At 37.5% G+C, this 26,674-nt stretch overlaps 2 protein-coding genes across 5 annotated transcripts in view; one reads left to right on the forward strand and one right to left on the reverse strand.

Moving 5' to 3' along the window:
• ARFIP1 (ARF interacting protein 1) overlaps positions 1–22,190 on the reverse strand; it is a 40,847-nt gene extending 18,657 nt beyond the window's left edge. The window contains exons 1-6 of one of the 4 annotated variants that reach the window (XM_021530192.2): positions 22,032–22,190; positions 17,668–17,747; positions 13,758–13,859; positions 5,916–6,030; positions 3,320–3,415; positions 1,816–1,925 (exon numbers count right to left, since the gene is read on the reverse strand). In XM_021530192.2, the coding sequence (XP_021385867.1) occupies positions 1,816–1,925; positions 3,320–3,415; positions 5,916–6,030; positions 13,758–13,859; positions 17,668–17,745 (501 nt within the window). In that variant the 5' untranslated portion in view covers positions 17,746–17,747; positions 22,032–22,190. Of the gene's footprint in view, positions 1–1,815; positions 1,926–3,319; positions 3,416–5,915; positions 6,031–7,812; positions 8,377–13,757; positions 13,860–17,667; positions 17,748–22,031 lie in introns of those variants that run through there. The other 3 variants (XM_021530194.2, XM_077782928.1, XM_021530196.3) reach the window with 3 other exon arrangements.
• Positions 22,191–22,210: 20 nt separating this feature from the next.
• TIGD4 (tigger transposable element derived 4) lies at positions 22,211–25,176 on the forward strand. The gene is given in 2 exon segments (XM_077782929.1): positions 22,211–22,267; positions 22,269–25,176. Coding segments are annotated over 2 exon segments (1,737 nt in total). The 3' UTR covers positions 23,949–25,176.
• Positions 25,177–26,674: the final 1,498 nt, after the last annotated feature.

Below are 26,674 nucleotides of genomic sequence, written 5' to 3' on the forward strand. Positions count from 1 at the left end.
AACAAAGATCCAAGACCCCTTTTCCCAACATTTTTCACTAGTCCTCTGGCTGTTTGGTTCCTGTCAGTGAGTTTGAGACATTGTGAGTTTCTGTGGGTTTGCTTTCTAAATATAAAAACCAGAATAAGGTCAAGTCCTGTCCTATTTCATTGTGGTATAGGAGATTTGATCCCAAGAGTCAATGTTTTAAAGAGACAAGGGGGTTTTAAAGAACAGTTTCAGCTGAATAGCACATATTCTGATAGTACCACAGTGCATTCCAAAGTAGCTGAGAGACAAAATCACACAATGGGTCAGGTTGGAAAGGACCACAGTAGGTCCCCTGGTTCAACATCTCTACTCCAGCAAGTCCATCCCAGAGCATGTTGCACAGGACTGTATCCAGAGAGTATCTCCAGCGAGGGGAAATTCCAAAACCTCTCTGGGCAACGTGTTACATTGCTCAGTCACCTGCACAGTAAAAATGTTTTTCCTTATGTTCAGGTGGAACTTCCTGTGCATCAGGCTCTGCCCACTGCCTCTTGTCCTGTTGCTTGGCATCACTGGGAAGAACCTGGATCCATCCTCTTGACACTCTTCCCTCAGATACTTTATAGACATTCATGAGGTCCCCTCTAAGTCATCTTTTCTGCAGGCTGAACAGGCCCACCTCCCTCAGCCTTTCCTCATAAGAAAGCTGCTCCAGTCCCTTCACCATATTTGCTGCACTCCACTGGACCAGCTCCAGGAGCTCCATGTCTCTCTTGTCCTGAAGAGCCCAGGACTGGACACAGATGTGCATCACCAGGATGAATAGCAGGGCAGGATCATCTCCCTCAACCTGCCAGCAATGTCCTAAGGCACCCCAGGACACCAATGGACTGCAACTTCTGCAGTTGCTACGATATTTAGATGATAAGAAAAGTAGCAAATCTAAAAGACATTTAATGAGACATAAAAAATAAAAAAGAAACTTCTGATTCTAACAGAAAGATAGCAAAAGCATCTACTATAGATAGAATGTCTCCATCCGGGCTTCTCATCCTCACTGAGAAGGATGTTCTTTCTTATCTGGACTTAAAGATCACTGGAGGGATTCAGGCTTTACTTGCCACAGATTGTTAATTTCTTCATGGTTTGATGTAGACCTCACTGATGCACTTGTTCACAACTCTATTATTTAAGCTGTAGGCATAACAAGAAGCTATTTTTCAAAACTGGTCTTTCTTTACACTTTTGACAGGAATACATTCCCTGACAATTGTTCCTTACCTTACAGTTTTTTTAATGAGTCACTTCTAGCAAACTGGTGTGCTTTAAGCATCTTTTCATTATTCTTATGTTATTCTTTTAATTTCATCAAATCTCAACTGATAATGAAGCAACAAATTGAAGCAACTATTACAACACTAAGAAAAAACAATCAGCCAAGATGAAACAAAACCATCTGAACAGCAATTAACAAGTTTTGAACTTCTAGATGCCCCTGATCTTTTCACATCAACTAAAATCTTATTGTATCAGCAGTCAACTCAAAACTGGCAAAAAATACTTAATTCCAAACTTTAGCGCTGAAATCACTACATTGGGAATGATGAAGGGAACTTTAGAAATGGGACATTCTTTACCTTGCTAAATTAGTAATACCTATTAAAGACTTTCCACATCACACCAGGGATTTAACAAAGAATGTTACACTTGGAAGAAAGCTAAGCCTTTCCTACACATTCTTGCTTATGCTCACTGCTATAACAGTTTACTTTCATACTCTACTCCTATCTAGTAGTAAACTCACTCATAGAATACATACATACATACACACACACAGCTGCATACCTTGTAAGTGTTTAGGCTCCACTTCCTCACCAATTCCAGTTTCTCCATCGCTGGATTCTTTACTTCATCTGCTAACACAACAGGTCCACTCTTCTGCTGAGCTCTGCTCCCTGTGTCAGAAACAAAGCAAATCTTCAAGGCCTTGGGTCTGGGCTTTTTGTTTGTTAGCTTGTTTTAAGGGATTAGCAGCAGGTATAGAAGATTTATGCAATTGCACATCCAAAAGCCGAGCAAGGTGACAGAACAAACTTAAGATGAATAAGCAGGTTTTTTAAATCAGTTCCAGAAAGAAACACTTACTTTAAAACTAATCTAAAAAGTATATATCTAGACCACTATTTCATGAAGTAATAGGCTGAATTAAGCACACTGAAAGCTTAAAACAGCTTTTGAGACAGGTTTATTCTTATTATATTTGAGACATTTATATCTATGTTTAAAAACTTCCAACAGTTGAACACTCTTACATTTAGTCAATGTAGAAGACTGTAAAAGCCTGTTTACAACCTGAAGACCATTCAACAACAATTACTGACATACTGTTTTCATGAAGTACAGAGTTTTTTAATCTTTTCCAATGAAAGTCATTCTTTCCAGATTATGTGTTCAGCCAATATTTAATGTATTTCGGTTTTAATAGCTCATTGTATTAGGAACAATTAATTCTACAAACTAGCAAAGAAGAAATTTAAAGCAACTAATTAAAATACCTAGGACAAATCATCACACACAAACTGCCATTACTCAGCATTTCCAAGCTAGTATGGAATATCATGTGGATTCCCTGCTTCAATTTTGCAAATAGTGTCCTAAATATTAAAAACTTCTAAGTATTGTCACTTTTTAAGCAACATTTTTATTTATTCGTGTCCATAATGATTTTATCTACTCCTGACTGATCCCTACTGTTACTTACAGTCACCTTAGTCTTGCCAAGTTATTTATGCAAGCAAGAGTTTGGAAAAAAGTCTATACAGATGCCTCAAGATACTCCTTTAGCATCAAGTTCTACTGTGTTTTTACATCTTCAACATGCTGTGCAAACATTAAGTAATTAACCCTCTCAACACGTTTATGAGGTAACTAAGTTTTCTCCTTTTATGCAGAAGGAAGCAGACTAAGTTGTTAAGTAATTTGCCCACAGGCACAAAATGAGTCAAGTGGCAAAGCTGAGTCTGAGTGTTGTGAATTCCTAATGGCTGGTCCCATAGTCTATTGGAATATGCTAAAAAGTTTCAGCTTTAACCTAAATAAAAGATTTTGGTCACTCTTATTTTATCTACTGTTAGTTATTATTATATTACCTATGATTTTAATTGTACAGAGTAAAAGCAGCTTAGAGAGAAGAAAGCAGAGGTTAATTTGTAAACTGTTGAAGTAAGAGCCACCAAAATCCCACAGAAATTTCATTTCCAACTAAAAGTGCATCAAATAATTAGAAACATGGAAGGGTTAGTACAGTCTCAGCAGAGACAAGGGCATTATCCATTCAGTGCTTTAATACCTGTGGGAATAATTAAATCACAACCTTGTCCAGCCAGTCTGCTAGCTGCTGTACTGCTAGGAGATATAACAGATGATTTGGGTGATGCTGAGGAACCTGAAAATGGGACATTTAACAATGAAAATACATCATCTTTTCTTCCAAGTGAATGTGCACTCTTACAGAGACACATTTTCAAAACAAACAAAAAAAAAAACATTTGCTTCAGCAGCTATAGAAGTATTCACAGAAAAGTTGTTGGAATTTCTGATGGAAATGTTTTTTTAAGAGGTGCATCTCTCCATGTGAACTACTCCAAGTTTTCTTAGATTGAATCTTTTTCTCTAGGTCATGATGACCATTCATTTTTCTGTAACAACAATCAAAATACAACTGAAGGGCTCATCAGTGAAGTACAGACCAAAACCAGAGAAATCCATGAAAGATTGTTATATAACAATAAATAGCTGAGACTCTTTTGCAGGTCTAGGTAGAATTCACTCTGCAATGTCACTGAATAGTACTTAAAGCATTAAAAGGTGAAGTAAGCCCTGAAATCTCTGCCAATTTCAGATATACTTTATTGACATCAGCTCTTAAGTCTGTGTAAACATGCAGCAATAAGCTATCCTAAAGAACATACAAATTATTAGCTATGAAAATGTGTAAACTCATTCCCAAATGAAAGATTTTACAGAACTTGCTTTTTCTCTTAAAAACAAACAAACAAAAAAAAAAACAAACAAAAAACCCCAAACCAAAACAGAAAAACCAAACAACTTTAAATGACCTGCACTGTGTGTGTTCTCTAAGCTGCTTTAGGAGTGTGCTCATTATGCTTTTCAGAGCTTTGCCATCTTTCCTAACAGATAAATCTGAAGAAGCATCCTTATGAAATTTTCGGGATTTAAAAAAGAAGCAAGTAAGCTTTTCCTCTGTAATGATGAATGACCACCATACTGGGGAGGAACTTTTAATGTTGCTGCTGACAAATTCCAATATACTTCAGGGCTAACAGTGTGCTGAAGGAAAAGAAAATGAAACCTAAACTTTGTAGTTTCAACAAAATTTAGTTATCACCAAAAATATCACTGAAAATAATTGGATCAACAATCAGCTTTAAAACATTCCACAGAGCTCTGCTAACATGGGGTAAATAAATCCAATTATTTGGATCCAACTGAGAAGAGACAAAGACAGCTCACTTGCTGTGTCCTTCTGTAGATGTACATTGCATAAGAGCTGCAACTGAATTCATCCAGGCATAAAAGTCTGACTGCAAGATCTTGCCTGAATCATTTCAGCAAGCGAGCCAAGACAAGCAGTTAAAAACATCCTTATCATTTGACAGAGCATTAACACAGCCTTATGCATGCTTCATCATTCAACATCCCCCAAATCCTAAAAGCCCTTCCTCTCCAGTACTGTCTACTTTGCATACAAAAATGAAGCCCTAATAAGGACACTCAAACAGAAGACAGAATTTTTAGCAATAGGGCAATCATTCAACTTTTATCCATGGTTTCATAGAAAGCCCTAGCTTTTACCACTTCTCTCTCTCTGATTTTGTTAGAACATCAGAAAAAAATCCCAAGATAATATCTTCGGAGAAAATCTGTGATACCTAAAGTGTCCAAAGCTCCTAATTTGTGTACAGAAATTTCCACAGAACATTTACATTTCAAACACATTTGTGTTTGTTGAAACATCTTCAGACACTTTTCCCTTACAGGCTTATTATACTTAACAGCTGCAACAGTTATCCTGGTAATAGAATACAAAAAGGCAGGAATAGTGAGCAGTTTGCCATCTGCTCCAGTGTTTAGCTAGATATTTTGCTATTTTCAAAGGCATAAAGAAACACAGCATTCACTTTGTAATATATGTAAAGTATAGCATGTAAATCAACTGTTTTCATAAGCAAAGAATTTTACCAAACAGGAAATGAAGCAAAATGTAAAATAAATATATGACTACAAAGAGACTTATTTTCATAGCTGCATAACTGAGATAATTTCAAATCTTTCAAATGCAGAAACTGTCAAAGGTACATAATTCACTGAAAACCAGTTGCCCATACAATATCGTGGTATTCTATTGCTTTTAGACAGGAAATAGTGACATTAGTGCCTTGCCTATTGCTTTGCATTTCTCATTGCTTAATATCACTTAGATTCTCTAAGGCATACATTAATATGACAAGAAGAATCCCACTTTTTAATCTACTCTGTTAGTGAAGTGTGTATAACAAATAAATAACTGTCCTGTTAGGTTTCAAAACAGAACAGTAACTTGCAAAATCTGAAGAAAACTTCAATACAATGTAATAGTAAAATTCTTCAGCCTGACACCAGTTCAAGGTGCCCAAGGCCTTCCCTTCCCTTAAGTGCAAACCAATTCAACTCTAAGTAAGTCTCTTGACAGATACTACAAGTGTAGCATATATTCTCTACCTTAACAACCCAGCTACAAAAAAAAAAGATAAACTGGTTGTCAGTAATGCAAATCTCAAATGTGTACATTCATCCAAACTGCTCAAAGCAGCTACAGAAGATTGTGTTTCTGACCATGTAAGAATATGGTTTTTAGTTAAGAAATACAAAAAAAACCCACTTACCTTTACTTGGAAACTGTCCTGCCTCAACAACTCCCTCTTTGGCACCATCAAAGCCATGAGATGTTATTTTGGTTTCAGAAAGTCCAAGTCCAACTGGTAATGAACATTTTAAGTCCTGGAAAATATACGAATAAAAAGGAAAACTTAAAGACCAAAAAAAAAGCAATTTAAGTGACTCTAAAGTATTATAATACAATTTCAGCAGCTGTCAGACAAGCAATTCTGCCTTTAGCCTAGAAAGTCCTTGCTGGTGTCACTGCTTTCTACTGGTATGCACAAATAAAACATAAATGAATGAGAAACACAGTAAGTATATCCTGAGTATTTATTCTAGATATTGTTGTTATATGGATGACGAAGTAGAATGTGATACCTTAGAGAAGTAGTTACCAAAAATGTGGTCAGAAGCATCTATTATTTAAGCTGTAGGCATAACAAGAAGCTATTTTTCAAAACTGGTCACATGTTATGTGGTCTAAAGCTGGTCCAAGCAAGCATGTCAGTTTAATCATGTGTTCAGTTAAAAACTGACAGGGGTGCAGAATGATACAAGATTATTAAGAAGAAAACACCTTACAAACCAAAAATATGGAAGCAGCTATCATCATTTTGAAGATTTAAAAAAATCACTAAGCAAGGAATAGCCTTAAAATTCATAGCATCCTTATTTCTTACAAGTAGCACATTAAATTTTTTCAATATTTTACGTGGGAGAGACATCCAGAAAGGCATCACTTAAAACAGCTCCCTTCTGAGCACCTATTCTGCATCATAAGTGCTCAGAGCACAAAGCTGCCACTTACTTTTGTTTGCTTTTGAAACTCCTTCATTTAAACTGCCTGAGATCACCTTGTTTAACTTTTGAGGGCTAGATCAACTATTTTAACTAGCTCTTGAGTAATCAAAGTCTTCACTGAAACCCAGCACAGGCCTAAGAAAGACTCCACACACCACAGCTCACATACCATCCTACTGCCCATTTTTGCTGTCTTATCTACCTCTGCCAAAAGCTCCCCACAGGTTTCCTGGCCTATATTGCCAGTGATCTAATTGAAGTTTAAGCTTCTGGTGTTATGAATTAGACAAAGAACTTTAAAAAAATTTCAGGTTTTAAAGCAATTTAAAACCATTAATTCATGGAAGTAAAAAGTGAGTGAAAGTACTATAAAAGTGAAAGCAAAAAGACAAAATAAAGTTACAAAAAATAAAAATATCAAGAAATCAGTAAACTGTCAGTGTCTGAAGTCAGGTACTGCATCCCCTCTGCTTCCGCACAGAGGTAAAAAAAATGGGAAAGTATAGAGGACCACTAGAGAAAAGCTATATATAACTTTAAGACATCTGTGTCTAGACACATGTAGTAACTGCTTATGATCCATGTAATGCTTCCAATTACAAAGAAATCATAACCTTTAAAATCTAATTAATATTTGACCTATAACTGTAGTCGCTCAATCCACAAACCAGAAGCAAGGTAGCGCATAAGAATGATATTGATACTGCCTAGAGGCTCAGATTGTCATGAAGTAGTTTTGTATACATCCCCCCAGATCTATTTAGATGTCTTCAGTTTAGTACAAACATCTGGGAAGAAGAAAAAAGGAAGAACTACAAGTATAAGAATTCCAGCAAATTATTTTTTCCATGTGAATTCCAGAAATTTCACCGACATCAAAACCCCAGCATGTTACTGCAAAGAGTAACCAATTCCTACAGCCAAACATTCACTTACATGAACAGACTATGTGATAATAAATAGATCATGCCATATTTGTGTACCCGAAGCATCATACAAAAAAAAAAAAAAGAAGAAAAAGAAACAGCATGAAAAACAAATAGTAGTCACATGGAGAACTTGATCTCCCAAATTAAGCATATGAGAAATTTGGATACATACTGTTTTCAGTCTTCACAACTGACTTAACATTGGTAGTTTAATTTAAGTACTTCCAGTTGGTAGTATGCTGGAAAACCTTTGCTTCAACTTAGTTTAGCTAATAGAGTCCATTTAACTCAAAATGTAGCAAGTCACTAGAAGATGAAAAAGCAGAGAGACTTGAGAAAGGATAACCAGACTGCAGAGAAGATGCACTTATTTCAAAAAAAGCACATGGCATGAATTATCTTTTTCTTGAAGGTACCCTGGTGTGTTCTGTAGTTTTCAGAAATATCTAAACCTGAAGCCAAACAAATGTAGATAGCTAACCTGCTTAAGCATGTTCACAGTAGGAATCTAAGCAATCATCTGTATTTAAGATTAAAGTGCAGAACATCTGCTTTGTAAAAACAAAAGTTTGTATCTAAACCTAAGCAACTGCAATACTTCTGTACACTCAATGTAATTCTAATCTGAAATTAAACACAAACTGAACAAACTACAGAATTAAATAAATCAAAATATTACAATGCATCCATCTCTTAAAAATTTGGTATTTGGAATATGAAAATATCTACAATTGTGTATATATATACACCAGACTTTTTTACACTAATATATATACATACATATATGTATACAAACACATATTTGTTCGAAGAGATCTCATTTTTTTTCCACTGTCAAAAAGGCAAATTCAAAACCCTTTTTTAACAGCTATAAACCAGTTCAAGTACATCTTTGTGAAAAATTATACTCTTGCATATGAATTAAAAAGAAAACTTTACCATTTGTTGATTTACACATTACTAGAATCAACAAAATGTCAGTGGTTATAAAAACAATGTATTTTGTTGTTTACAAACATGCAAGTTACTGTTCAGGGGAGACACATGGCTGCATGTAAATAAAAAGTTTTAATGTCATTGTTGCAACTGATCGTGCTTGCTTTTTTTTTCTTTACACAAGTGTAGATAAACAAAAAAGCTAGCAAAAAATCTGTAATCATGCTGACAAAACAGTTGTTCCTTCAATAACTTACAAAGAGGGATAATTTAGAAACACTGCACGAAATGTCACACTTAAAGGAAGGGATGAGTGTTTGAATGTTAAGAAGGCAACATAAATAGCTTTTGTTTTTGTTCCCACTAAATGTAAGTTTGGCTCCTACAAGATAGGAAGTGAGGACAGATTCCCAGAAAAATGTTTCATAAATAATTTTGATTTGTATGAGTCTGAAACCATGTTCACGCAATTACCACCTAGCAGAAGCATTTTCATTTTGTAAGTTCACTGAGACACAGAGCTAGAAGTATGAAAAGAAAACACATTCAGAAGATTCCCAAGTTAAAAGGTTGCTTTACCTACTCCAGTCTCAGAAATCTAGCAAGAAGCAAAAGCATGCAAGACAGCGAAACAGAATAAGTACACTAGCTTTATTAGGTCTAGTCAAGAGAGCTTAAACCTGTATGGCATAGAACATTTAAGGTACTTTAACCATTTTTTAAAATCCCATTTTAAAGACTTCAAATCACTATCTTAAACAAAATATATTTTAGTCAGGTTAGCCTTATTTACACAACTCCATTATACAGATCATCTGATGAACCAGCATGGATTTTTGACATAGCAGTCCTGTTGAGACAGCAGACACAGCAAAAAAGTAGTTCAGAAAGCATGTTCATGAAGGAATGTTGGCTGAATTACAAGACTATTTCCAAAATGATACTTCCCAATCATGCTATCCATAATAATCTAAAATGAAGAGGGGAAAGAAAAGAACCGTATTGTTTCTCCAACTGCAGAAACCAACCCAGCCAAAACTTAATTTATAGAAACTTACTTAACTAAGGAGCAACTAAGGAAACAACACTAATAATTTCTTAGTTATACTACTCCATTAGTAATGCATCACTAAGCATTAAATTCTGCTTAGTACTAACAGGAGGTTTGACAGATACAAACTTGCCTTTAATACCTTGCATTAAGATACTCTTAAAACCTCACACCAATGGCTAGTTCAACAGTGGAACAACTAATATCAGACAAATCATGTGCTTGCTTGTTTTTAATGGTGGATGACATTTTAAATAAAACTATTCAAGTTGACTTCAGGAAAAATTTACAACATATCTGTTGGATTGTAAAGTTCACAGTTTAAAGTGTGATTACAAGCCCTATGGAACAAAAGGTTATGCAGATAGACATAACATCTATTCAGTAAGATACATGGGCTCTGAACTTTAACTTCTTATCAAAATCACGTGCAAGTAGAGCTCCTCGTACATATTCAGCATTTTCTTCTTCTCTTTGCCCCATTACATCACTCGGTTCCTGTTTTCCATTAACAGTGCCACTAGATCCTCACATCAGTATAAATTCAACATAAATAAATGGGAGAAGACCCAAAGGCTTTAATCTTTGATGAAATGGCAAATAACAGACTAACACATTTCTTCTACTCTCCAATACACTGCTCTTCAACCAGAAGACCCTTTCTACTACATCCTTTTGATTTACCTAATTTCATACTACAATCCAGCTTTAGTTTCCCTCCCACTCTCATCAACGTGCATATTTTTGGTTTTTCAGACTGTATGAAGAACATTTGACTTTTTTATCTCCTCAAAGCAGTTTTCTAGAACAGACACAGTCCTAGACTGACACGGTTCTAGAAATGTATTTTAAATCAGTTCTACATTAACTAAACTAGAATTACCCTAAGTAAAAATCTAACTACGTGAGTCAACATAGCAAAACCTAAGAGACAAACTCAGACATTTTGGGCAGAATATGAGTGACAAGGCTGGCATTTTTTTTTTCAGAAGGCAAAAAACAAAAAAGAATTGACCTTATCTATTTGTGTGGTCTAGCAGTAAAATTACAGAAAAAGACAGTGAACACATGCACTCAGACTCATCAGATCCCAGACCTTATTTCATAATTCTAGTAAGACAAATTGAAAATTCACAACAAAATTCACTATCCTTTTGCATCCTGAAGTTTATTACTGGTTTTATATGCATGCTTAACTATGGTTTGTTCCCATGAAAATACAATAAGAACCATGAGAAAAGGCAGTGTCAAAAATGAAATGAAACAAATTCTGGCTCAAACTAATAAGAATATCATGTAAATTTTGTGTAATACTTTAAACGTAACAAATTGCTTACAGCTGCTTGAATATCTTTACAGGCAGATCAGACTGTTTTCTGAAAAATTTAGTTTATTCCCATGCAGCTCTCACACTACATGGCACATTCCTGCATATAGGAATAATAACAATAATGTACTTGCCCCACTCCTTCCTGCTGTCCACAGCTCCCAGTCCCTCCAGTCACACTAAAACACCCCTGTGCTAATCACATCGTTACAACAGCATGGGAGGAAAACAGCTCTGGAAGTCAGGGATAAGTGAAGTAAAACAAGTGAATAATATAAACTAGCCAGACTTCTTGTATGTTGGGCTTTCTTATACAAAGTAATAAGAAAAACTTTTAATCAGGAAATGCTAAAGTGTTCTGTCTAACAAATATCCAAACAGAATCAAACAGCTCCATACATCAAGTTCCTAAAGCCCAACTGCGATCCAGCAAAGCTTGGGGAGTTAAAAAGCACTATGTCAAGCTTTTCTGTACTGAAAGAACATTAGATATTCAATCCAATGACGACTGAAGTTAGAGCTTTTTTTTAGTAAAAGAGTTTCCATCCATCATATGGGCAGGACAAAACTTGTCTGAATTCCACAGGCATGTCTTATTAAAGAATTAGAATGTAGCACCATATTTCTGACTAAGATTTTACACTTAGGAAAACACTTAAGTTACCTTTTAAATATGCTTTATACCAAGAAGATGCACCAATTGGTGCCATGTCACATTCCCACACAATTGGAACTAACATACTTCCTTCTGAAATGACATTATGACAATCTATGCTGTCTGATGTTCTGCAAAACTAATCACATCTTTCTTTAAAGGAGCAACCCTACTTGTCATCTCCAGGTAAACACATTTGCTCTGCACTGCCTCACAAAATGAAATATTTCTCATGCTTGAATGCATATTAATACTGCATTTGGTGAAATACAAATGTGCATTTTCATTTTCATGACTGAGCAGCTTATGGACAAAGTCTGATGGAAGTGCTAAACAGAACATGACTCTAGAGGAAAGTGCAGTTTTTTAATTAAAAAATTCTACAGAAAAGGTTGTACAAATACTTTTTCTCTCAAAAACATGCAATCAAAGCTGCTTAAGTCTAGGTGGCAAAATAGCTGTAGAAGACTAAAAAATACAGAACTAGTAGTATTTTGTTCTTTACACCTGAATTGTACAGCAGCTAGATTAATATTTCCCTGATCATACAAATAAGGAAGCAGGAAATTAAAATAACTTTGTTCCCCAGCTTCCCAAGAAGCTGCAATCAAAATCAGCACACTGGAGCACTCTAAAACTCTACTGTGGTCACATACTCTTACTGAGCATTTTGGTAACAGTACAGATTAGAGTGGTCAGGGTATCTTGCGCCTTTCTTAAGTGACTTCATAAAAACCAGTACTTGGCTTGTAATCCATAAGTTGTAGGAAAAAAGACCCCAAAAGTTTAGTGGTGCAATGCATATTGCTTTAGATTAAAGCAAAAAATTACCTGGCAAGGAAAAAAAGAGAAAGCATGGCATTAAGCATTAGAAATAACAAACATGAAGCAAGATGAATAGAAGCTAAATATTAGAATTTGAGACTAACAGATTAGTAAACAGACCTAGATGTTAATTCCAAGAAGTTTGTTTTGTTTATAAGAAGCCTTGATTATCACATATTCTGACTTCAGGTCACACATGCAGGTGTGAACTTGTACAAATCAGTTCAAAAAAATAATTGAAGTGCACTTCTTCATTGATCTCAGAATAAGTACTGCGAAAATAATTACAGCAAGTTGAAATATGCTTGCAGAGTACAAATTTTTCCGCAATTTGACCAAAGATTTGACCTATTTTTGTCAAAACAGAAGTTTCAAAATACAATTGACACTAAGCCAGCAAAATTATTAGCATGCAGGAAAAATCAACTCCAACTTTCACATATGGCCATAGACAAAAACCACCTTAAAATTCCAGCTTTATGTTGTGCTGAGCAAGGGCCCTAACGCAGTCACCAAGAGTGCAAGTTCCATTTGCTGTACATAAATACATGCACTGCAGAAGAATCATTATGTAAGGTAAAGGTAACTTAGACAGCATCAAATCACAGCAGCAGCAAGGTCATCAAGCTTCACATTACTAAGTCTGCTTCCCTACACTGAGGTGAACCCAAATTCCTTACTACTTCAAGATGCATTTCCCAAACTTGTCTCTCTAAACGTGCATCTTCATATAAATGTAGTTTTAACTTTATTTAATTAAGCATCCTACTAATTTTTATATTATGTCACTGGTAGATCTTAGTTGAACAACAAGTCTTATGAAGAGTCCCCCCTCTAATCAGCATTTTAGTAAAACAGAATAAAATGTTGAAGTTCTGCTGAGTATTTATTTTAAGAATAGTTCTGCACTGCAAGTCAGTATGGAACTGTAAAACTCAACAGCTTTCTTTAAAACCTAAGCCTCAGCAGATACCAAATAAACGAAAATCCAAATAAAAGGAGCCGGACCTCAAATTCCACACGCTGTGCCCCAGCGCCCTCTACTGGACGCCCGGGCACGAGCGAAAGTGATTTTCCACCTGCACCGAGCCGAGGGAAGAACTCAGCTTCTGCCACTACGAACGTGCCTTTTACACAAAAACAGATCACTGCAACATGCAACCACACTGTGTCAACTCTTAGAATAATCTATGAGCTTCTAAGGCGTTTTTTCAGTAAACCTCCAGAAAACTATGTCAAGGGAAGACTGCATAGAATGCATTGAATTTTAACTTCAGCATTTCTGATAACAGTACCATAACAGACAGCAAAGAAAATTCTGACCCTGTTAAAGCTGTGTTCATGAGAATCTTCCAGCTGTCCATTGCTAGTCACAGGAATTTCTGCCGCTGAATTTTTGGGAGATTCTTGAGCCATTGCACTTCCCTGTAAAAAGAAACAGGTTAGCATTTGCCTTACATTTCCAGTAAGTAATCCATATGAAAATATTTCATGTATGGGTTTCATAACAGTTGATTTTATTTCAAACTCCAACTGGAAATACTCTCATATACTCTGTCTGTATATGTTTATTTAATCACATCATTGAATAATATTCTAGTACAGCTCAGTCAGAAGTAATTTAAAGTTTCTGGCTCTAAGCAAAAGAAAAATTAAAATTTAACCCATTGGCATTGGGGAAGTAAGACACAAATGACGCATGGGCCCAGACAAATGTTTTACGTGCACATTTGAGCCTTAGAGTAATTTCTGTATCTCAAATTATAATGAGCTTGGCTAAAAGAATTGTACTAGCAATTAATAAACAATAAATACTAGAGGAGAGCAATATGTTTAATTATATGTTATAAGAAAAGCAATGATTCCAAACTTTAAAATAGTTTCAGTTGCTTCTTACTTTACCATAATACAGTGCCACCTTCTGACTAAACTGCTGGTATGCAATTCTCATTAAATCAACAGCAGTAAATGTGAAGTGAAATGCAGAAGCGCCAAAAGAACCCAAAAGTACCAAGAGAATTCAGGACTCAAAGTTAGTTTCAAATGCAGCTTCATCATGAACAGTAGCAGCAGCTGTGTTTCAAGTACACTGCTTTCAAGTACAATCCAAGGTATAGCCTTGAAGAGACATTCACAGAAGAACTGCACATAACTTACAAGCACCTGAAGAGAGATTGGCAGCTTAACAGTCCAAAATTAGGAGGAAGTGAAAATTTCATCCCTTTCAAAAGCTACTCCTAACTCTGCAAGACAGCTTCATCAGTCATCTAAAGTGTAAACAGGAGAAAAATCAACACACAACTGAGGCAGTGTTTGCTCATAAAAGTTACATAAAAAGTTGTCTGAAGTCCTCAAACCAGCCCGTACACTTGTGCTAGACTGGCAAGACAAGGAGTACCATCTACAAGTACTTGACACTAGGTACCCTTATAGCTCTTAAATCATCAAACTGAACCAGCTCTTTTCAGCCCAAGGGTCAGGAAAAGGCACAGCCTGAGATCAGGATCTGAAGTGCCATCAGCTTCTCCAGCCACACGTGAAGCTTTACAGAATATCATTATAACACAAAGATTTTACTGGTATTTACTGAGCATCACTTGCATCATTCTTAACCGGAACATTTTCTGTCACACCTCATTACTAATATTTCTTCCACTTTCACATATGGCCACTTCATTTACATTTGTAAGCCTGATTTCCTTTACTAGTCTTGAGGCTTCTCAAGACTTTTTCTAACTAGTCACTGTCTATGGGCTCCAATAAATGTGCTTCTACTGAAGCACACCAAAACATCTACGCTTATTTTATGAGTACCTTTAAAACAGTAATTTGTTTCATTTCATAGAATATAGACTGCTGTAAGGGACCCATAAGGATCATCAAGTCCAACTCCCTGCTCCTCACAGAGAGTTGCTATACAACATCATTAGAATAAATGCCCTAGTTACTGGCCACATCACATTTTGATTTGGGAAATCTGTCTAATAGTTCAAGTTTCTTAAGCTTGCTGTAAATCTCATATATGCTTAATTAAGCTCTAAGACTGCTAGGAACTACACTTCTACTTGAAATGGTCAAGTGAGGTATTTTTCAAAATGCTTGGCCTGTGAAGCTACTTGCACAATATAGAAGCATTACCATAGGCCATGTTCAGTTCACAGCTACTTTTGTTCTTCTTTCAGCAAATTATCAGATAACACAGTGCAAAGGGAATGTCCTCTTCTGTCAAGGTGCACTTTGCTAGGGATCACAAACAAAACTGCATCTCTAATTAAAGGAAAAACACCTTGACTTAGGTGCTTCTCAACAAGAATCTCAAATAATTTTGCAACTATTGATATATTTTTATGCTTTTATTCAGAGATACACATGCTCAAAGCATATGCACACATCTCTAATAAATACATATATTAGGAAACAAAAATTCATCATCTTCTCTGGACAACTAGAAGCACTTCACCTATTTTTTTGGCATTCCTACTTGAGTCAGACCTATGTATCTAGCTCAGAGAAGGCAAAAAATTACTTGTTAATGTCAGTTCCACACTAAGTTGGAACTGCAACAGTTTCCCACTGCTGAAAAGGGGACATTTCACCACTCTACTTTCCAGTCTCTACTGGGAACCACATAGTGCCTCACCTCCCCAACAGTCACCACACACAACTCACTAGCCTGGCAATAGACCTTTTCACCAGGTTAATTTTCCAGCTTCAATGAGTTAAATCAGTTTGCAATGAGGTCAGACAAGCACCAAAGCCATGAAATAAGCAACTGAAAAGGGGAAGTGGGATAAACTGTTAATTTAACTCAGACATAACAAAAAACTACCATCTCCATTTTAGTTTACAATTTAAGCTTGCATTGCTGTCAAGAACCAGTCCTTGCCCTTTTCCCCCAACTCTTTCCCCCAGCAGCTTTCACCATCCTTTCACTTCCTTCCTGAGCCAGAACAATGTATTTGTACAGCAAACAAGATTCTGGAAATGGATCAAAAGAAAGTGACCTATGCTCAAAAAGAGGATAGGTAATTTTTCTACACCCATCAAGTCTCCAAAGCAGGCACACCTCCAACACTTGCATCTATGAAACAGAGCAGGTAGTAATGCAGTGAAGAAACCACTGAGAATGAAGGACTGGCCACAGCATCAGGAGTGCAGTATTGCAAAATACTCACTCTGACTGTAGGCTACTGCCAAATCCAGCAGCTGTTTCTCTTTACCTTTGGATGTGTGTTCCTGTAACTTCACACAACCATGGTAGGTTATTGATCTAAGACAAAACTAAACCACCAAGCCACAGCAGCATTTCTGCTGAAACAGGGAGTATGATTGCTGAATCAAGTGTCTCTTTGGCAAGTGTAGCCAACAGCTGTCTTAAACTAAGCATACAAAGAAATTGACTCCTCAGAAGAAAATTTATCATATGTATAAACAATCTAATATAAATCTAAGTGAGTTCCTAAATTTGTATTGATGTATTAGACTTGAATGACTAAGCTCTAGAGGAAAACATTGCATTTCAGATGAATTGTCCTTCAGTAACAATCTATATTTTATTTGTACATCTGTGTTTACCAATATCAGATCTGGAAATACGCTAAAGAGAATCACTATTCTGCTTTTACTGAAAGTTTAAAAACAATTCATCACCACTGAAATTCCAATAGTGATAAATTCAGCATTACTTTTTTTCATTTTTACTCTAGAACAGTCAGGAAAATGTTGACTCTATCTTTCTGAAAGAGCAACCCAAACACACCTGATTAGCTAAGTAATATTGGGAACCTTAGGAATTTGTTCATAATTCAAATGTCAGAGACTTCTCCATAGAGAAGGTGAAAACTGTATCTGCTCTCAGGGAAAAAAATATTTAGTCCTTCAGCAGTAGATAGGATACCTTGTTATAGTGAGGTTACAGAAAGATTGATGCCTTTGAATACCAGCCCTTTCTTCCTTCAATACTCACACATTTCAGATTCTACCATGCCTAAATCTATTCAAATTACAAAACAAATACTGCAGCACAGCAACAGGCTACTGTCTGAAATAATCCTTTGCTATGAATTAATTGGACTGTTCTTAATGGTGTCTCAAAACCAATCCCACCCATTCAAGATGCTGTGCATGAACTCATACCCCCATACTAACAACACTATGTACAGCAGAATTTTTGGGAATCTGAAGCTTGTTAGGATTGGTTGATTTTACACTAATATAACTATCATCCAATCACCTCACAGCCAGACTGGATCTCTTCTGCAGATGGATGAGACTCATCAAGTGTTGTGGATTCACTGCTGTTTTCTGACATACCTGAAAACCAAACAGGTTTGGCATGCATTAATTGAAGTGAAAGGAGCTGGATGTTGCACCTCACAGAAACCAAAGCAGGCTTTCAGAAAATATTTCTTTTACAAGTTCTGCTAAAGCAAAGTGAAGCTTCCTTCTTTTGATGGTGACCAGGCCTTCAGCTCTCCAAAAACCTAAGAGGGATTAGGAATACAAACTAGTGTAAACTTCCACTGCCAAAGCAACCTTTCCTCACAGACAACTAAACTTGCAACATAAAACCTTGGAAGTCAAGGATCAAGGAAACAAGGTACAGGGTACTTCAGGCAACATATATCCTGCCACTTGTAATAGTACACTGACTGTATCCTACCATTGCAAAGATCACCATTTTGTTAAGGCATAAGATTTATCCAAACATTGCAAGATCACATTAATGCTAAGCCACTGAAACTTATTAAGCTATTAAGTTTGTTATCTTTACTAGAACAGAATCCCTTTCATTTTAGCCTCAAAAATATCTCAGCTACAGAAGCAAAGTTGTTAACACTGAGCACATGCAAAAGAAACCAACTCTGTGAATACAGTGATCATGAAAGATTAATTACATACACAATTTTATCTTATGTAAGGAAAGTGTCTAAATTTGATTCCAAATAGCTGGTAACTACAGGTGATACCACAATTCATTCAGCCGTTTGAGAGATGGAGACAACCAATCATTAAAAATTAATTAATCTGCCAGTGTAGCATACAATCACACATGACTTCGGTTCATTAAGTCTTGCACCATTTCATACATGTTCAGACACATAGCAGATTAAGAAAATTTATAAAGAGATTACTATTTGTGTTTATATTGTATTTCAAATTCCTAAGATATAAAGCATTCTAACTAAAGCAAATAATTAATAAGGTAAGCAGCTCACATAGCAAGGGAAATAAAATAAGGACACAAAGGCTGAGAAACTGAATCACCTAGATCATATAGATTATATTACATTGGATAACCTATTCTTTATTTTGGAAAACCAAATACATAAAATATTTTCTCTAGAAAAACAGTTCACTCAGGGCTACCACTGAATTATATTGGATTTTTCTAGGATCAGTATAAAATTCCCTTTGAAGTCATTAAGAAATAAGTTTAATATCCTTATACAGCTTTCTTCATTTTTCAAATTTCTTTTGAACATGGAAGACTGTACAGCAGAAATGCTGTTTGCCCGCCCACATGGTCCTGTCCAAACTCTGCTTGTGGCTGAAAACAACCTCTGTGCTTAACAGCTATTTCTGAGTAGCTAAAACAATCACATTATAGAATAGGACAATAAGTGTTATTTCCTTGCTCCACTTGTTAAGCAAAAAGCTAAATTCATCTTGTGGTAGAGCCTTCATTAAGGCAGTCTGTTCTTCAGTTCTACATCAGTGTTCCTGGAGTTAATATTTGTTCATCACATACAAGTCTATGTACCATGATAACACTGTTCTAAACTATGAACTACTATAGGCAAAAAACCATTTTTGATAAATTTAAGAACTTTTGATAGATTTAAGAACCTAGGGGCAAGAGCAGTCTCACAAATTCATGTAGAAGACACTGGACACTGCATAAAGGCAAATAATTAATTTTTAAAACCCAAATGAATTCAAGATTTGTGTTAGATCACCCCTCCATTATTAATTTTTTGTAGTGCTCTTTTCCTACAAGTAGTGCTAAAAATTTCAACACAGCTCTGCAGGATCACAGCGATCAATTTTAAAACATGAGAAGGCAAAAAAATGTAAATTAAAGGTGGCTTTCATAAAAAGTTCAAATGCACGTTCAAATTTAACTACAGAATTTCCTGATTACTGCTTCTACAGCAAAAAAATGGGGATGTAAACATCAAATACTGGATGCAAGGGTGAAAACTTTCTACACCTTCACCAAGATTCAGAAGTGAAGGCACTCATGTGAAATTGTGGTAATCACAACATCTACCTACCAGTAAGTTCCACTAAAGAAATGCATACAGACTTTAGCATCTCTGTAGTTCTTGCAGGTGCCAGACAAAGGGCTGTTCTTTATAAGAAGCTGCTAATCCCCAGTACAGCACGGATCCTGTTATCCAAGGCTTGGTTTGTTTCTTCACTAAAGCAGCCACGCACAACTTTATAACACATTAGGGGACTGGTGTACCAGGGCATTGGTACTATCTGCTGCAATAGAACAACTCAGAGAAATTCTACTTGGAAAAACATGCCTGATCCATATTCTGACAAGAACTGAAAACCTGTCCACATCACTCCTGCCCTTCTGGGTTCTCTTTTACCCCACTATACCAATTCTGCAAATCCATACAAATACTGCATCACAGCAGAACAGAAGACACAGGACTAGACTAAGAATCGTTCCCCCCATGGTGAAGCTACCTTAAATGCATATTGGATTACAGCCTCAGTAATTTCAAGTTCTGTTCATCATAAATAAAACCACATGATTTTTGAGCCCTGGGGATTTAAATATCACTTCTTAAACTGGCAAAGTAAAAAGCAAAACAAAGCAAGAACATAAGCTTCCTCTAGAATGGAGACATAAAGAGATATTTAACCATTTAAAATTAATGGTTATAAGAGTATACTTATGTACTTCTCATTAAAAAGGCAAATTCATATTTCTTATTCATGAAAATATGAAGTTAATGTCATCAACAATAAATTAATTTTGAATAAGAAGTATATTCTTCACATACTTATGTTGCTTAGGTAAATGATTGATGGTCTCAGAAATAATAAGCATGGGATTGTCAACCATCAGATCTGCTTTTCTTACCAAGATGCACTGGTTCCTTCACTTAATTTTCTCCTAAATTAATTGCCAATAAGGCAACAGCAAGACAGCTTCTGTCTAAAATGAAAAATGAAGTTTATTACACACTTTTATTGTTGTCTTACTACTTAACTGCATAAAGAATGTAAAATTTTGTATCACTGCAGAAAATCCCAGTGCCGGTAGAAAAATGATAATTTTAAAGACTATTTCAATTTCTAACTAAGAATACTTTCACTAATGCTTGTCAAGATAGGGATTAACTACTTTTTAAAAAAAGACTGTAAAGAACTGTATTAAACATTTCCTGCTGCAATCACACCATAGTTTCCTCTTAATGCTCTTGAATTCCCTGGCTGCCCCACTTGCAAGATCGAATTATGCTTGGGAGTCAGAAGACATGAAGGAGATGAAGACTGGAGAACAGGGCTGCTGCTGACTTTCGCACTCCCCATGCTACGTCAACCCGGCCCTAAACACTTTAATGCTCAGCTCGTCTCCAGATTAGCTACACCATGGGCTCCCATTATGGTTTCAACTTCTACCAAATCAGAAAAAAGCAGCTGATCAAGCTACTGCCCCAGCTTCCAGTTTTTCCAGTCTAACACTCTTCTGTGCTCCTTATTCCTGGCATTTTAACTGTGTACGTACAGACACATATAGACAGACATACATAAACATACACACGATTCAGAAAGTTTAGGAGTTGCATTGATCAAATTACATCCTCCTCCAACCCCGCAAAAAGAACCCTTCTGTTATCTTCTCTAGAGAATCAACTCTGAGGTAACAGAGCCACAGACAGCAAAGTGATAACTGCTGGCTACCTTTTCCACCGAGCCATAAAAAGTACACGTGAGAAATGGAAACCACATCCTGGGCTGGATGTCCAGAATGATCCCCTCCAAAGACTTTCATGCAAGATTAAAGGCTATTAGTGGGCTTCAGTTAAAAATAATCTATTAGAGAGGTACTATAAGAAATACTGCAAGAACCACCTCTCGTTTGGAGACAACACCACATGCAACACCTGCTTGTCACACACCACCAAAGCGTTTCCACGCTTTGAGAACAGTAAGCAAAACACAAATTGGCACACTTAAAACAGTAATTGCTAGGGTGTGGAATAACTCCCAGGGGCACGAAATCTACACAGCATCTACAGCTTTCTTCCTCCACCAACACACCGCTTCCCTTTCTCTCTGGCGGAGCCCGCCTGCCGCCTGGCTCGGGGGCTGCCCTGCCGTCCTGCCGCGCAGCAGCCCCGGCGCGGGGCCACGAGCCGGCCCGACCCCGACCCGCCGGGCGCGGCCGCTCCCGCGGCGGAGCGCGGCCGCTCCCGCGGCGGAGCGCGGCCGCTCCCGCGGCGGAGCGCGGCCGCTCCCGCGGCGGAGCGCGGCCGCTCCCGCGGGGTGACACGTCGGACGGGCCGAGCGGAGCCGCGGCCCGGCCCGCCCCGAGCCCGGGCCCAGCGCCCGGCCCGGGCCGCCCCTCACCTGCCGGCGGCAACGCTGCGGCCCCGGGGCGTCGTGTTGCGGGGGACGGGAGGGCAGGACGGAAGGAGGGAAGGGGGGACGGAGGAGGCCGGGCGGGGCGGCGCCGGCGGCCCCTCTCAAGCTTTATTTTCTTCCTTCTCCGGTGGCAGCAGGAGCCGGAAGCGCCGGGCCGGAAAGGGATGGCGGCGGCGGCCTCTCTAGGCCGTCGTGTCTATGGTCGCGGCCATGGCAACCACCGGCGGCACCGCCCGGGAGGCGGCGCCGGCCCCAGCCCCGCCGGGGCCGCGCCCGTGCGCTGGGGCCGCCGGCCGGGACAGCCCGAGCGGCAGCGGCCGAGCCGCGGCGGCGGTGGGCGCGGGTGGGCGCGCCCGGGAGACGCTGCTCGGGGCCATGGCAGAGGCTCTGCCCGAAGCCGCGGTGAGGAGGAAGAAAAGCGTAACTATCGAGGAGAAAATTGACATCATAAGCGCTGTGGAGAGCGGCAAGAAAAAGGCGGATGTTGCAGCCAAGTATGGCATCAAGAGGAACTCCCTGTCTTCGATTATGAAGAATAAGGAAAAAGTTTTGGAAGCCTTTGAAACCTTGCGGTTTGATCCTAAAAGGAAAAGACTGAGGACTGCTTTTTATGCCGACCTGGAGATGGCATTGATGAAGTGGTGCAGAATTGCAGAGTGCCTGAATGTGCCGGTCAATGGCCCTATGTTGCGCCTCAAGGCGAATGATTTTGCCCAGAAGCTTGGACACAGTGATTTTAAATGCAGCAATGGCTGGCTCGATCGTTTCAAGTCGAGGTATGGTCTAGTTTTCAGAGCTCAGCCTGTAGAAGCAGCTGCTCCTCCTGCAGTGGGTGCTCCAACTCTTTGGTACCGAAATGTGCTTCCTTGTTATTTAAACGATTATCAGGCAAAAAATGTGTTTTACATACAGGAGACTGGGTTGTTATATCAGATGTTACCACATAACACGTTTGCATTTAAAGGGGAAACTTTTTCTGTAAGTGAACAAAGCAAAGAGAGCATCACTGTAGTGATGGGTACAAATATGGATGGCTCTGAGAAACTCCCACTGCTCATTATAGGAAAAAGCAAAAGTCCACTCTCTTTCAAAGATGTGAAATCACTGCCAGTGGATTATGAAGCAAATGATAAGGCGTGCATGACTTCAGGAATCTTTGAACAGTGGATGCAGAAACTCGATCACAGGTTTCAAGCACAGCAGCGCCGAGTGGTTATTCTCATTGATTCTCTCCCAGCTCACACAGAAGTAAAGAACCTGAAGTCTGTCAAATTAGTGTTCTTTCCTCCAGACTCTTCTTCATGTATAGCTGTGAAAGAAAGGATTATCAGAAGTCTGAAGGTAAAATACAGGCACTGTCTTATAAAGAGATTTGTTGACTGTGTAGCAAATAATAAAGAGTTTATGCTGACCCTTCTTGATGCAATTGAGATTCTGTACCTGTGCTGGAGGGAAGTAACACCAGAGACTATTACAAAAAGTTACAATGGAGTAACTTTCAAATTAGAAACTGAGACAAAGGATAATGACAATGAGGTTGAAAGTGATTTTGATTTGATTGCACATGCACGGGCAGCTGGAGTAGAGTTTCCAGGAGGTTTGTCTTCGGAAGAATACGCAGCTCTAGATGATGGCTTAGTAGCTTACGAAGTGCCCACAAACAGCGAAAGCACGTGTGCCAAAGAAAGTGCATCAGATAAAGCTGAGATATTTGTTGGTAATGAAGATAAGGATGAAGGTGATCAACTTCAGGGAGCTGAACAGCATTTACCATCCAAAAATGAGGCTTTGTGTGCTTTAGATACCCTTCAAAAGTTTCTCAGAAGTCAAGACACACACGATTCTCTTTACGATTCCCTAGCTGACTTGGAGAATTTTATTCAACATGCAGCATGTGAATAAATATTTTAGCAAAGTGGGAAAGCATGTAATTGTAAAAAAAAAAGAAATTATATAATCAAAGATAGCTTAAAAACAACCATTGCTGAAATGTTCTCTGGTATCTTTTGCTCAGCTGCCTAGATGAACTTAACAAAACTATGAAAAAGGGCCATGAAGAAATTTTCCACAAAATCAGGAGCAAATAACATATATTTGAGGTGAAGAGAGGGAGTAAGCTGAATCCTAAAAACTCTGTACTGCAATAAGTACAATGGAGGCAAAATAAATTCTTTGAGCAGTTTGGTGCACTCAGGATAAACTGTTGACCACTTGGAATTCTTTCTTCAAACAAACTAGTACTTCTACACATCAATATTTTCACCAGTGTTTTTGGAGTTTTGACAGTAAATATTTATCACCTTGGTGGTTTTGATACATAAACACAAAATTGAATAACACAGAAAATACATGGTTAGATTCTGAGAAGTAAGGCATTTTTAAAAGAAATATTTTTTTGCCCTTCATCGAGAATTCTGGCCATCTTTACTCTTGCAGCAGATGATGAACAGCAGAAAGTTACCACAGCTTTGAATGTGTTGTTTTGTTTCCTTAAAACTGTTTGAATGGCATAATCATTTATCCAAGAGTCAAAAGACAAACAAGCCTTTATTTGGTCTTTGAAGAGGTCAAAAAGGAAGGTCATTCTCTCCTTTTCAGCCTTTTTGGTGCATAGATTTGATGTAGGGTTTTTTTGTGCAACTCCATTAATTTCTACAGTAAATTCAGAAAAAGAACCCCAGTATCTGGAATGAAAACCTCACTGAGCTCTTGTTTTATTTTCAGTACTTGGAGGCTTTGCTGTTGGATTCAATGCACTAATGTGGTTTATCACTACAAGTCCCATTAACAAGGGTGCTGCTTGCATGATTGCAGTGCAAAGTTGTGTAAATCACAGTATATTTGCATGTCTTTGAGTGTGCATTTCAAACAAGGTAATCATATCAGAGCCAAAACCCACAGTGTATATGACCTTCCAGCTTTTTTCAAAACTTTCCATATCTATACATTTCATTTTTATCAAAATTTGGATACAATAATTTCTCTAATTTAGAGGAATAGTTTTCTAATTTAGAGGCCCTTTAGGAAGCCTGCGTAATGAAAAAATCTACTATGCTGCCTAAAATTAAACCATGAGAAAAAAATCTCATGCATATGTGAATCTTCAGTTTTAAATAAATAGTTTGGCTATAGCTTTGTTTATGCTTTTTTTCTGGTGTAGAACAGTTTATGCATTTTCATTATTGAGAAATCATTTCAGAAAATGTATCAGATTATTGGAAGACAGTGAAAATATTAGGGTTGGTGAGAAAATACTTTTGGCTGTAAGAACATTTTACTAGAACTCCTTCACAAAAAAACCCCACAAACTTCTGGTTTCTTGTTGTGAAATATATTATGTGAATTCCATCCAAAGGATATTCTGATTACTTAAGAAATTTCTGTTGAAATCCCAATACATAAAGCTCTACATGGAGATTTATAGTATCTGTGAAAAAGGTATTCCTCTGAATGATCTGTTCTAGGTATTTATTATTTTAAAATACAGATGCAAAATCTTTTAAATTAACAATCTGTGTCACATTCTTCTTGCTTAAATACTTTAGAACAAGTACTTCCAATTCTGACTAAGCTTATTTGAAGTTCATCTAAATCCCATAGGCATCTGTAGATAGTTTTCCTATAGTAATCTTTAGATTTAAAATCTATTTATTTGCAACAGCTTTTCCTGATAAAGGCAAGTTTAGGAAAAAGTTTCTCTTATCTGTATAGTAAATATGTAATTTGTTATGATTTGATTCCATGTGGCCCTCAGTGGCCTGGGTTCCAGATAAAGAAACTGTTTCCTTCTGAGAGAATTCAGAGTGTGAAAGGTTGGATCTGAATAAGAAAGACTTATGTATGTAAGCAGCAAATCTTGATTAAACAAGGGTTCACTCTACAAGAAGTGTAACTTTTGCAAGAAGAGGTTGTAAAATCAGGAGATGGGAAGTAACATTGTTGACTGGAAAGGAAGGAAGTGAACTACTGAGTCTTGTCATACTCCCTCATGAAAGCAACAGGAAGGATTTACTAATTTGGCCTGGACTTTGAAGGTGAATTGTGAAACTTGCTTTAAAAACCATACAGCCCATCAAAGTCATGTATCTTTAGTGAATTTATGACTTTTTCCTTGCCTCCTAGTTCATTCTGAGAAACCAAACTAAAATGTACTCACTGGAACTGGTTCTGTAAGTCAGACACTTTATATTCTAACACTATAGCTTTCAAAATTATTTAGGAGCCCAAAAATTTCTCTTCACTTGGATTTTAGTCACATTTACAGTGAGTGAAAATGAAATCCATTCTGAAGTTATTTTTTCAGGTGTTTGTCAAGGGGAGATGCAGACTCCCAGATCCAAAATACAAACAGTGGGAAAGGAAGCAGTGTGCTGTGTAAATGTTTGTCAGTTTAGCCTGTGCACACAGTTTGAGCTGGAGATTTCTTTACATTGTCTGGGTAAACCACCAGGACCAGGCTTTTTACATCTTGGGGTGGTATCTTTTAGAGGGAGAGGAAGAATAAAGCTTTAGATGGCATCGTATTTAAAATTAAGAACCTTTTCCAGAAAAGGCAGGTAAGTAAGGCTGTTGTTTGTTTTAATACTTTAATATTAATATGGAAACAAGGTGCATTTTCTCTGTAGCTT

The sequence above is a fragment of the Lonchura striata genome, chromosome 4 (assembly GCF_046129695.1).
Source record: "Lonchura striata isolate bLonStr1 chromosome 4, bLonStr1.mat, whole genome shotgun sequence".
NCBI lineage: Eukaryota > Metazoa > Chordata > Aves > Passeriformes > Estrildidae > Lonchura > Lonchura striata.